Here is a 13,867-nt window from a genome sequence, read left to right on the forward strand (position 1 = left end):
TGAAGTTGAAAGAAAGAGCTGAAACCTTTATTTATGCGGGTGAGATTCATCTAATTTAATTATTTCACCTACATACAAGGCAACGCCTGAAAATCTTATTTTTTCCATTTCTATACTTCTTCATGGACCAGGTGGATTTGTCAACAATATTTTGAGTTTGTCCAAATTTTTGTAGACAAGGACTGGATTCAACTCCCTGGGAAGCCGTTAATATTACAACAGAGGTAAAGAACATGTTGTTGAATGAATGTCAAATGTTGAACAGGGAGTTGAATCCAATCCTTATCTATGAAAATTGACATTATAAAAATGTTTATTAAGATATTATTTTTATTTAAGATTTATGTTCTCCATCTTTGTTTTCATTTGAAAATCTTAATAATCCCCGAGGGGGTGATATCCAATCTTTTGTCTGCAAACATTTAGACACACACAAAATATTGAATTAAAACCAACTGGTCCAAGAAAAAGAAAAACAAAATTAAAAATTGTTTTCAGGTGTTGCGTAATATGCGATATAATTCAGTCAGATGAATATCTTCACAATAAAGGTTTCTGCTCTTTTTTCTTCTTAAAATCAACAGAATATGGGAAGAATTGAAGAAATATAGATGTTCGAACATAGGCAGAATTGTGAATGTTACAGTGTGTAAAGTGGCCACTTAAACCGGCCAAAGACAGTTCACAAGCTTCCGCATTTCCGTCTCTAAAATTTTCTCCAATTTAATGTCTGAATTAGATAACTACTAACAATTAATTATGTAGGTATTCGAAAAATTTAATTTTGAAGATTTAAGATCTTGGTACAGGCTTGATAATGTAAATGATACATAATCTTCTCGGGCAAGATAGTAAATACTATCATCGTTCAAAAATGCTAATCACCGCAGTACACTAATGGTTAAAATGAACAGCAGCTCACCTGGAAAGCGGCCAGTATTGTTTATACTGTTAGGCCTCTATTGAGATTCTGACTCTTCTAAATTCAGTTTTTAGAATACAATCTATTGACAAGTTTAGCAACACAAAAGCTGTCGTCCTAAAGCACACACAGGTTTGCCAAATGAGAAAACTTAGATTTTTTAAAAAGGCATAGGTACATTACAACAAATCTAAAATCCAAAACAGCATGATCTTTCGCAAGGTAAAAAATGTATTTGCTCACTGAACTAAGATTTTTTGTATAAATGTGTATGAAGAATAGGGAAATATTACGTCTTTTTTTTTACATTTTGAAAGTCATAAAGATCTACAAAATACTGTCCACTAAAAAAAATTATTTTTGTTACTTATTAGTAGTTAAAAATATTTTTAAATTTGTAATTTTGAATTCCCGCAAATACGGCCATTCCATTGGCCATGCCCCTAATATGTCACAATTCATGTTTATTTGTTCCTGGCCATTCAAATTTGTTTAGAACATTGTTGAGTTTAGAACATTGAATCTTATCACTACTTTCAAAGCCAAACTTTTTTCGTTTTTCTAGACGTATTTAAAAAAAAATTCTTTCAAAAATTTATATGTGAAAATATTTCTCCACAATACCCAGAATGATTTTAAAAATACAATTAATTATTCAAAAACCATTTCATATATTTTTATCGACATATATATAAACCATCTCGATTCATCATCAACAAAACGTATCTCTTTTTGCACGGTTTCAAAGTAATACAGCACAAAAAATTATTTTCAAAAATATTTTTATCATTAATTTTACAATGCATAAAAGTAATATAGGCAGATTACTATTGGTTTTTAGAATTCTCTACATTGCTTTTTTTATTACTGGGCGCAGAGAGGTATACTCAAGAGAAGGGTGATAGTAAATAATCTTGGTTACAATTTTTACTTACTAAGTACTTTGTTACAATTTCTCTTTTTGTTAAATCCCATTTTTATTCAATTCCAAATGATTATTAAACAGGGAAACATATCCGCCATTATTTTCTACTAAGTATTTTTTTACAGGGTACTGCGTGGAACGTATAGCCCGTGTAGAAAGAGGTTCCGGTATATATTATATTTTGTGGGTCATTCAATTGAACGTAGTTTTGCAGAAAGCAGCCAGCCATAGAAAAGTGAAACTGAGATAATACCACTTTTGTGAAAAGAGTGAATAATCAAATCTACACAACAGTTTGAATGATTTTTACTTTGACAAATGATAAATAATGCATACAATCTTTTTTTTTTTTCATAAAAGAAAAAAAAATGTATTTAACCAGTTTTAATGATTTTTTTAAAGTCTGGGCGACCACACAACCTAAGATGTACATTTTGCAGAAAACAGCCAGATGAATGTACGAAGTGACATTCAGGATTAAAACATATTTTTTTATTAAAGGTATTTTTAAATTACTGAATTTATAATATTAAAATACTTACGTATTTATCCACTTTAAATAATTTAAGAGAACTAGATTTCTGGAGGCATTAATCCTTCCATCAGCATCTATACCGTAAAGTTTTTCTAGTGCTGTGGGTGTTTTCTGCAAATTGAGAAATGCCGTTTTTGTGATCACTATTTTCAGAGGGTGATAATTATAGTTTTGCGCACGAAAGCGGCCTGGCTGTTTTTAGTTGAACATGGAGTTGACCTTACTGCACCCAATAATATCAATAACCATATTGTCAAAATTTTGGACTGGCTGCTTTCTGCATAACTACATTAAATTGTAGTACTATCTCACACCTATAGAATTTTTTAAATTATGTACATTTCAATTGACAAGAAATTTATTTGCAGATGAATCATAGATGTATGAGAATATTTAAAAAAATAATTTAATTAAATATAGGTGATAAAATTTCAATACTAATGGCAACATTTTGTGATTGAGATCTTTTGAATATACCTTTTTAGTTTGATAAAGGGACGTCATAACTGAAATGGCTGATAGTACAAAAACACAAGCCGCATAGTGGTAATACTCATCCAGGGACCAAAGGGTGATGGAGAATACTTGAAATAGGTAAAATGGATTGAACACCTCAGTTACAAATAATGACCAGTAACTTTTCACTTCCACCTCGATTCCATTGTTTCCATATAACTTCGCTCTGAAAAAATATTGCATATTTTTTTTTACAATTTTTTGTTTACATTTTTTATTACATAGACATGGCCTGAGCATGGGTATACTAAATCTAGAATGGTACAGTGTGAAAATGAAATTGAACTATCCTTTTCATTTTTACAAGATGTTTCAGATTAAATACATTATATTTAAAGTGGCGGTTGAGTAGAGTGATGCTTTGATGCCCCCCCACTTTCCCATCTGAGACATTGTTTCAATTCATAAAAGTACTAGACATAAGACAATTTTTTTTAAGAGTCATTGACACATTTTTGGTCATGCAGTTACAAGAGGAGATCCCAGCAGAATGCTCATACGAGGTTTTCCTGTAATTTGAATTGTTTAACACCAAAAACAAGTACGATTTTTGCTCAGAGAAATTTCTCTTTTGTGGCTCCAAGAGTGTTGATGTCCCGGATTAACATATTAAGTTCTCCAAAGAAAGCCATTTTCAGGAGAGGTGTACAAGTTTGGATTTTGTCTGACGGAAGAGACCATTGCAGGAGACTGCTGCAAAATATTGCATAGATGTATATACTACTCGTATTAAGCGTGTTGTCCAGATGTTTATTGAAATATAATTTTATGTAATAATTTTTTATTTTAATTTTTGCTATTATTTAATAATGTACATGCTTTCACTCTCCATTATGTTGTATCCCAACTCATCACAGGGCTCTTGGTCTCAGAGTTAGGGATATGTTATAATATTTTTTTTGTAATATACATATATTTGCATGAATAATAATTAAATAAAATAAAAAAACAGATCACAAACAACAAATAAGTTGCAAAATTTGTAAAATAAATCACTTTTAATGTTACGTTTATTTATTTATAGGTTGATTATTTATTAGTGTGAACCCATTAGAACTATCATTATAATAGTTGATGCATGCCACGGATTGGAGAACCTTACTGGATGTCAAAAATAAAATATAAAAAATAAGGAATAATTTTTTAAAAATATATTTATAGATGACAAGCATGAAGTTTCGCATAAATAAATTGTCTATGTTTTTATGAATGTATGTATGTGTATGCACATGGGTGTATGTCGTGTGTGTGTTTGTACATGTGTATATATGTGTATATTTATATATATATGTGTGTATATATGTGTATGTCTGTATGTATATGAATCAAAATGTGTATCCGAATAAGTTTATATTTTGTTTGTCTGTGCTCTATATTAATTTGTTCACTATTATAATATATTAAAATGTAATTGCCTAGCTTGGAACGGGGTATGTACCCTTGTTAGCTGGGCAAAGTGAACATGGAATTGTATTTTGATAAAGAGTGTGAATAAATAAATAAATAGGGTGTACATTCAAAGGTCAAAAACGCAAGGATTTATAAACTTCATTAATAGCCAAGCAGAAATCGCCAAAGTATGACAACTATTCCTATACAAAATATTTACACCTGTAACTTGTGAAGGTTCTAACAAATATTTCATTTTTTTATATCTGTCATTAATCATGTCTTTAATATACATAATGCATTAACACTTGTTTGTTTATAAATTTGTACTAATTTTCATAATTGCATAACTAATACAGTTCAATCACATTTTTTTCCTCTTTCTTGGGAGACCACCGACATATTTTCTATGATTTATTTTGAATGAAAAAACAAAGAAACAAACCTCCGTACTCTTTGAAATCAATTGAGCAAAATATCGAGATGAACACTGCAATAATTATGATGCTACAGCGTTCTTATCATATTTTTACAGTCAAATCAGCAAATACTACAGAAAAAACTGAGTATATGAAGATTAACAAATTTTAAAAAGTATATTTTTGGTCTCCTACAAAATATGAAATTTCAACATATCAGAGAGTACTTCTGTGGGTACGATATAATGCATTCAAACTGAAACTCTTTTGGTGTATAATTTAAAACAGATATATAGATATATTTCATATTGTATTTACAGTTCATTTTGTTGTTTTCTGTTAAGTCCGGCTGTATTTTCCATAAGACACGCCACAGTAGCCTTTTCGTTGAGATTCTGAACGTTGACAAATGAAGCCGTGTCACGTAACCAGACATAGCGAGTCAGTTGATATAAAAAAAATCTTATTTTATTATCAGGAAATTGCGGTAGTGAAATTTCTACATCTTGAACAATTTCGATCTTGCAGGCGCCTTCTGAATCCGTTACTAAAATTTAAAAGAAATGTCTCCGTGAATGGGTAATTCATTATTAACATAAAAATCAATTATGTATGTATGATTAATATGTATATTACCTTGTTATCAGCACCTTAAATTATATACTTTAAAAGGACGGGGGATAGAGGATTGAAGATGGCTGGATGTGGATGTGAGGCCAGAACACAAACAATATGCTAAAAGTAAATACAAAATACGAATTCTGATTTACAAAGTGAATCAATAATGCAAAATCAAAATAAATATAGCAAACTTTTACAAAATTTAACTCAACCATAAACAATTTGGATTATTCATTTTATGTTTTTGGTGTTTTTAAAAAATAATAGTAAATTTTATGATAGGCGTGTTTTTTTCAAAACTAACATCAAATTTAAGTAATCATTTCAATTATTTACAGTGCTTACTTTCATGTTTTGTAAAGATCTTAAATTCGGTACCTACGCGCATCAATCAAAAACGAAACTCTCAACTGTTAAATAATGTTTGTATGTAAATATACACATTCATACTTACAAAAAACTATGTCCGCAGTTCTCAAACTCGATTTGGAGAATTTTATTACCCCATACTTAGGATACCAGCTTATAAATATGTATGGAATCCCAAATGATAAAATAGAAAGGGTGTGGAAGAGCAGTTTACGGAACCAGTTGTATTTGTACCCATAGACTTTAAGGATAAGATCATCAGTCCCTTGGTGAGCATTATCTAAAATTTGCCAGTGTGCCTCACCGATAGCTTCGTATTCACCTGCGAATAAATATAATGACAAAAAATATCATCTTCTGTAAGTTAAGGTGAATATATGGATAGTAAAAATTTGAACTGCTGTAATCAGCGTTGTCAACCTTCATTTAGCTAAAATCGGTAGATTCAGAAAAATAAATTGATAGATTCGTTATCAGCTAGAACAATTTCGCAAAAATGAATTAAACTGTTACTTGGAACAATCCACCCTGCCAAAAACTGTTATTCAAGAACCAGTTTCAAGTAAAAATGGTAAAAATTGACAATTGTTCAAGATGGTTAATAATCGGAAAAATTACCATCGAATTCGGTAGATTGCTCCCAAAATCGGTTGATATACCAAAAAATTGGTAGAGTTAGCATTGCTGGCTATAAGTGACAAAATGTAAATTGCCTAAAAGGGGTAAGAGAAAAAAAAAATGTTTTCTCAATATTCAAATAGCGATTTTTATTGCGTAAAGTTTAGTGTAGTAATGTAGCATATTGAATATTAACAAAAACAATGATCAATTTTAATCAAGAAAGAAGTTCTGCGTTGGTTTGAATGTGTAAAGTGAATGGGGGGCGAAACAACGGCTAAAAAGATTTATGCTACAAATGTTGATGGATGTAGAAAACAAGGAATCCAACAAATAGTTCAAGATGGACACATCAAAAATGGAAATAATTGGCGCAGGTGCATGAGAAGACGTATGAATGTAGAGGAAGCGAGGTCCGTTATGCTTGTTACCTAGATACATAATAATATGCTCATTTATAAAACTAAAAATTAACAACAGAAAGTATTTACATAAAAAAGCGGTCCATTTGTGAAGTGTATTTAATGTAATTTTCATTTAATTTTTTTTACTATTCATTACTTCATAAATCGATGTTGACTTCTTTGTAAATATTACTATTTAAATATTGCCATTTATTTGTTTTAGCTACATCAGGTAGAAAATGTTGATACAACAGAGGCATAAAGTATAGCTTAATTTTTACTATCGTTATGTAGATCACACTCTTAAATAAATATCTAGACAGTAATATTATCAGCGGCCAAAATAAATATGGAACTGAATGTTTGTTTGAAAAACATTCTAAACACACATCGACTTAAAGAAAATTAGGACACATATTTGATAAAAATAATAAAATACAAATATACCAAAATTGTATAAATATACACGGCTGTGATTCTATGAAAGTATTATTCTCTAGACATTTTTTATTACATTATTTATTTATTATTATTGATAAAATATCAGAGTAATTCATAGGTACTTCAATAGATTTTTTTAATTTAAAAATGTATGTACATCTGTACTCGCACATACTAATTATAATAGCCCGATCAAAAGAAGATCATTGATCTCACTTCAGGTGTTAGTCAAGGGCAAAGGACAAGTTCTAGTGAATAAAAACACCTGCAGCATTAGTATGTATTTATTAGGTTATGAATTTTATTGTGAAACATTGTATTTATTTGAATATCACATACACATTTGTTGTTGATAAATCCAATCATTCATATTTTTCTTTTTACTAGAGATAACCCTAAACTCTTTCACCGCTAAACATACAGTACGTTTGTCGTCACCCGTACGCGGTGGCATATTTTAACCACGGATGATATTTTAAAATCGACTAGTTATAAGAGACAAGGGCAATTATCTGTTTAATGTATCGTTCAGTTATCTTCTCAAATACTTGAACTTCAATAATCAAATAAGTTTTTATGTGTACACTGAGAAATTATATCAATAAACATTAATATAATCCAACAGATTTGTTGATATACAATGTAGCATTATGCTATAGGTACTCACTCGTGTTTATGAATGTGTTGATGAAACACTGCACCGAGATACTTAAGCGTTTACATTCTTAAATTATATCTTCAATACATTTGTTTATAACATAACTCAACAAACAAACATATTATTTGATCAAAATTTGTCCAATATTAATGTTTATAACACGTCTGGTTATATTTCAAAGATTTTTATTGATTCAGTTCATACTTTACATACAGTACAAGCACTAGGAAATTAACTTAATCCAATATCGTTGGTTACACGGGTTGACAAGCACTGATTTTACAGATTGAAAGGCAGCGGAATTGTTATTCACAACAGGGGGTGATTTCGGGTTTCGGGTGGCCAAAACACATGTGTGCCTCGGACAACCGACCTAACTCTTCCTAGTAATGTGATGTCTCGCACCGTATTCAGAAATTAGCGAAAGGGCCGAACAGCCAGCATTCGTACTTCACTGAGTAGGTACTCGGGATTAATTACTAGGATCTCAAATAATCAAATTATATGTCTGACCAAAGAACCCGGATGAGCCAAATAAGGCAAGCAACTAGGTTAGCAAGGGTTGACAGTATAATATGACTGTACAAGATCTCGATTAATCAAATTATATGTCTGACCAAAGAACACGGAGGTGCCAAACAAGGCAAGCAACTAGGTAAGCAAGGGTTGACAGTATAATATGACTGTACGGGATGAGAGCCAGGGCGTAGCCTAGTACCAAAGAGTTCCAGAAAAGGAAAGCAAGCTGGTTCGCTAGGAGAGCCCTGAGTGGGTGTCCTTACCAAAAAGTACCAAGAAGTTAGGTAAGCAGAAAGGTTAGAGGACGACCCGGAATACTCTTGACTTCTGGGGCTAGAAATCCGCCTTATAAAGGCCAAAATCGAGGGGGGGATGAGAAATTTAGAGGTCTCGCGGGGCATGAGGTAAGCGCGGGTGGCTGGAGGGCATCGCATTGGAATGCGGCCGAATATGCAAACCTATACCATATGTTTGAGGAGTTGTTCATACGTAACTATCTCGTAAGAAAAGGATAACAATATGCAAAAAAATGTATAGGGATAAAGCGGGTGCTATATGTTCTATTTTGTTCTATCTAAGTATGTGTGAGAAGTGAAATCATAAAGAAACTCATATTTATGTTGTTTTTATTGTAAAAATAGAAATACCTATCCTTATGATTTTAAATTCCTACATATAAAGTGAATTTATCGTCAGCTAACATCTGAGTTTTTCGTGGGATAATATATGGAAACAACAATATTTCAAATATCATCTTCAACATGAAAGGATTCATTCTCACTTTCTTTAAAATCTGTCTCTCTTTAAAATGAACTTTTCAATGTAATTAATATAGTCGATTATTATAATTAATATATTCATTAATAATGTAATTGATTTATTAAAGCAGTTATTATTGTAAATAAAATTGTTATGTCTTATCAGTTCAAAAATAACAGAAGGTACCCAATAACATGATCAATGCACAATTCCATAGAGATAAGGTAATAGGACACTCGAGATACGGCACAAGGTCACTCCCGAGAAGGAATTTAAAAATTGTTCACTGTTCAGTAATTTCTTCACCAGCTCTGATTAAAATCTTTTATAATATAAACAAATATAATACTAGGAGTTATTCAGAGATGTCACTCATCAACACATCAACAAATGTTCAGGGAAACTGTTTGGCCATCTATCATGCACTTATCAAAGTATAAGCCTGTAAAGTCAAAAATGTCTTAAAGACAGTTGCCGCGTACGGGGCTCGATTTTTCAGACTGTGTAAAGATAGTTCCTACTGGGATTGGGTTAAAGAGGAAGTCATGTGACAAAACCCATTTAGGCTTCTGCAGTTATTTTTTTAGTGTAAAAAAGTAGTAATTTGGGTTTGAAAATATCACTAATATTCTCCTGCAATCAATAGTATCGATTGAAATCTTAGGCTGTATTTAAAAAAAAAAAAATTAAAGAAATATTTGCGTTCTATATGTGCGTGGAGATCGATGGGATTTTTAGCACTGCTTGCAAATTTACAGTGAATAAACTGTACCTCCCCTTTTGAACACATTTTACTAACCGAATGTCTTTCTTGCCTCAATGCATCTTTGGCCCAAACGTGCGTCTGATATTTTACCATGTCAACATTGCTGTTCTTAAAATTGTAGCACAGAAATCAGTGTGATTATTTAATCACACTGATCTTTTTAATGTCTATATTCTTCTTTTCCACATCCGCTCCTTTTTGGGGCATGTGGAAATCACAAAACCCCTCCAGGAGATCTGCCCTGCTAAGGCTAAAAGTCGATCCTGATGAATAGCAAATTTTTACAGGAGATTGCTGTTTTATGCTTCGCCAATTAGATTTCTTTTTTTTTTAAAGAATAGAATATCTCATATATGAGAAGCAGAAATTACTTGTTGGCTAAGTAAATATGTGAAGCTATCGAATATCTATTACAAAAAAGAAAAAGTAAAACAATTTTTTTTCAGTTATGAGTTATGACTTTTAGGCTTAGCAGGGCAGAGATCTTATCGCTAGCCAGGACTCTCGCCTCCTCCCATGGCAATTCCGCGTCTCTTAGTACCGCCAAATAAAGCCGAAAGATCGCCATCGACGGTCTTCCAGGACGGCGGCACCCTGTAGATGTGAAGAAGAGTCAGCTCGGGTTAACGCTCTCGTAAGGTAAGCGCAGCACGTGTCCAAGCCAGGTCCACCGCCGCACACTCAAAACACTCGTTATGGGAGGCTGCTGCGTACTCGGACTTCAATGTTAGTTATTTTTTAGCACTTACTCTCAAAACTCAGAAGATTGATGCTTTGAGCTTTAGTAAGGTGCCAGGATTTGCACCTAAAGCGTTAATAATCGGCATTTTGTTTTGATCGAGTATAGACTGTATACTCAGATTAATCTCGCTTATTAGTTTCTTATTCACCTAGGATATAATTCTCTTACAAGTAGATTTCAAATCTTTTGAACAATTCCGTCCAAGTTGCATAATCTTCATCTATGTAGCATTGAGTTTTTCAGCAATAGTGGAATGGTATTTGTTATGTATTATAGCAACACTGAGTAGGTACTTGTCTGGATAAATATGATCTGTGCATAAGTGTAAAGTCAAAGTGTTTTTACAACAATAATAAAGAGTACTTGATAATGACCCAACATGGGATAACTTAGTGTATCATTAATTATTCAAACATTACATTGGCGACGAGGAAAATGGCACTAAGATTTAGTGAATATGGCCCAGGTAAAACCTGGAGCCATTATATCGACAGATTTTGTTTTGCTCTGGAAGCAAATCAAATACTAGAAGAAAATGTCAAAAAGGCCAACCTGTTAGCAAACTGTGGAGAAGAAACCTACGACCAGTTAGTAGCATTAATATTACCTAAAAACATCAGAGAAGTTACATTTGAAGAAATTCTGCATGTATTAAACAAACACTACAATAAAGAGCCTAACGAAATCATACAATCTTACAAATTTCACAACCGGCAACAGAAAGTTGAGGAGTCAATAAATGCCTACATTATAGAGTTAAAAAAAATAAGTAAGCATTGTAATTTCATGGATTTACAAAGGACATTAAGAGATAGATTGGTTTGCGGCGTGAATGACAAAAATTTGCAACAAGACTTATTAACGAGAGAGAAATTAACTTATGGAAAGAGCAGTAGAAATCTGTCAAGCTTTTGAAAGTGCAAAAAGGGGCTTGAAGACAATACATCTTTCAACCTTGAGCAGTGAAGATAATAGCGAACCGATGGAAATAAACAAAATAAGTGTGAATAAGAAAAATAATATGCAGATATATGAGTGTAAACATTGTGGAAAGAAACATAGAGGCGAGTGCCGTTTCAAAGAGGCAATTTGCAGGTTATGTATGAAAAGAGGACACATACAAAGAATTTGTTTTAAAAATAAATATAATAATAATAATGTAGAGGAAAACGGCGATGACATGTGTGGCGTGTATCATGCATGGAAATGGAGATCCTTTTAAAAAGTCTTCAACAACACCTAGATCACCTATCAAACGAATCAACTGTAGTCCTGAACTGACAAAAACTGTCCAAGTCCAACCACAAACGAGAGCAGCAGCAAAAAAACCTGCTTCTTCGTCCTCCGTTATGTCACAAAATAAGGGGAAAAATGCCTCACAAGCTAAGCCCAATAAAATTCCATTGGTTTTAAGCCAACTCAATCCTGTAGTTGCAACTGAAATATCAACAATTAATAATAATAAAAACACTGAACTGACGCCACCGTTACCATTTAATTGTGCAAAAGATTCTCCCATTTCCGTTTCGCACTCACCCAGTAAAATTTCCGAATCTTTTTCAGATTCTCCTCTCCGAATCGTTATGGTTGCTTCCGAAGCACTCAAAATGGCCGAACCTCTTAAAGGAACAATAACCAAAGAGATAAAAGATAATATCATAAGCAAGTTAATATCAATAGTACAAGAAGGAACGGCTGTAGTCCAGAAATTCCATCAACTGGAAAAAAAGGTTTTGGAAATGGAACTGGCTTATACAACAGATTTACTCAAAAAAGAAGAAGAACATTCAAACACTTTAAAAGATCTCATAAAAAATGAAGTAAATAGCAGTATTAATAAAAATCCATATAACCAAAAATTAATGAGCTATGCGTCGATCACTGCGAATAGGCAACAAGAACCAAGGCACGCAGTGATCGTTTCATCGAAGGATAAAGACGCTACTCACGAGAGTATCACCAACTCGCTTAAGGAACTAGTAAACCCCTCAGAGCTAAAAATAGGAGTTAGCAGTTTGACTCGAGCGAAAAATAATAAAATTATTATAACGTGCCCGAAAAAAACAGATGCCATCAAGATAGTCGCCGAAATCCCGAAAGTTTCCAAAGGAATACTTTGCGCTGAAGAAGGAAAACTTAAAAAACCAATACTTGTACTGAAAGGAATAGGAAAAGAATATAAAGATGAAGAAATTCCTGAAATGATAATTCAGCAAAATGACACAATATTTGAAGCCATTAATAAAAAAAAACCGGAAGAATGCTTAAAAATAATAAGAACCGCCAAAAATAAGAACGAAAACTTAAGAAACGTCTTTATTATGGTTGATGCAAACATAAGAAAGGAACTGTTGGCAATCGAAAGAGTTAATATTGGCTACATGAGAATACATGTCGAAGACTCTTCCGCTCTTCTCCAGTGCTATAAATGCATGAACTTTGGGCATTCAACATCTAAGTGTCTCGAAAAGAAGGACAGATGCCTACACTGCGCAGGTGAACATAAATCAATGGATTGCTCACATAAAGATGATAAATCTATGACTAAGTGTTGGAACTGCTTTAAATCTTCGCGTGGCAACGAACATGTTACAAAACATAAGGCCAACAGCAGGACCTGTCCTTTTTTACTCAAAATGGAAGAAAGAGCCCAGCAAAGAATTGACTATGGCTTATAAGCTCCATACTCGTCCTCTTAAGATACTTCAATGGAACCTTCAACGCTGCAGAGCAGCTACTGATGAATTGTATGCTAATCGTAATCGCGTAGATATTGCATTAGTACAGGAGCCATACGTAGGCGCTTTTAACAACATGAAAGCACCACCAGGCATTGTAGTATTTCAAGCGCCTCAAGTCAGCACACGAGTAAAGGCTGCAATAATAGTATTCAAAACTGATCTTTCCATTATGATGCTAAGTCATTACTCAGGAACTAATGATGTTTACGCTGAACTAACGCTACCAAACGAAATCCTGGTGATTGGATCAATTTATATTGAACCGGATCGAGATCCTATTCCGTCACTAAATATATTGCGAAATGTGGTAAGAATTAATAATAAAACTGTACTTGCTGGCGGAGACTTAAATGCCAAAAGCTTGTGGTGGGGTAGCAATAAAACAGATAGAAGAGGAGAGGCTGTAGCAGATTGTCTTTCCGAATTGGATTTCTACATTCTTAACTCTGGCCACAAACCTACATTTGAAACGTTTCGTGGCACTCTTCACATAAAAAGCATTATTGACGTAACCTTTTGCTCG

The 13,867-nt window shown here is 32.8% G+C and overlaps 1 protein-coding gene across 1 annotated transcript in view; it reads right to left on the reverse strand.

Moving 5' to 3' along the window:
• The window catches only part of LOC148274618 (polyamine-transporting ATPase 13A3-like), a 35,843-nt gene that overhangs the window by 11,920 nt on the left and 10,056 nt on the right, over positions 1 to 13,867 (reverse strand). Inside the window, exons 2-4 of the mRNA XM_088236874.1 lie at positions 5,782 to 6,018; positions 5,025 to 5,253; positions 2,860 to 3,064 (exon numbers count right to left, since the gene is read on the reverse strand). Of these exons, the coding sequence (XP_088093000.1) occupies positions 2,860 to 3,064; positions 5,025 to 5,253; positions 5,782 to 6,018 (671 nt within the window). The remainder of the gene's footprint in view (positions 1 to 2,859; positions 3,065 to 5,024; positions 5,254 to 5,781; positions 6,019 to 13,867) is intronic.

The sequence above is a fragment of the Micrasema longulum genome, unplaced genomic scaffold (genome assembly GCF_059751315.1).
Source record: "Micrasema longulum isolate JH-2025_06_02 unplaced genomic scaffold, ASM5975131v1 h1tg001613l, whole genome shotgun sequence".
In the NCBI taxonomy this organism is placed as follows: Eukaryota; Metazoa; Arthropoda; class Insecta; order Trichoptera; family Brachycentridae; genus Micrasema; species Micrasema longulum.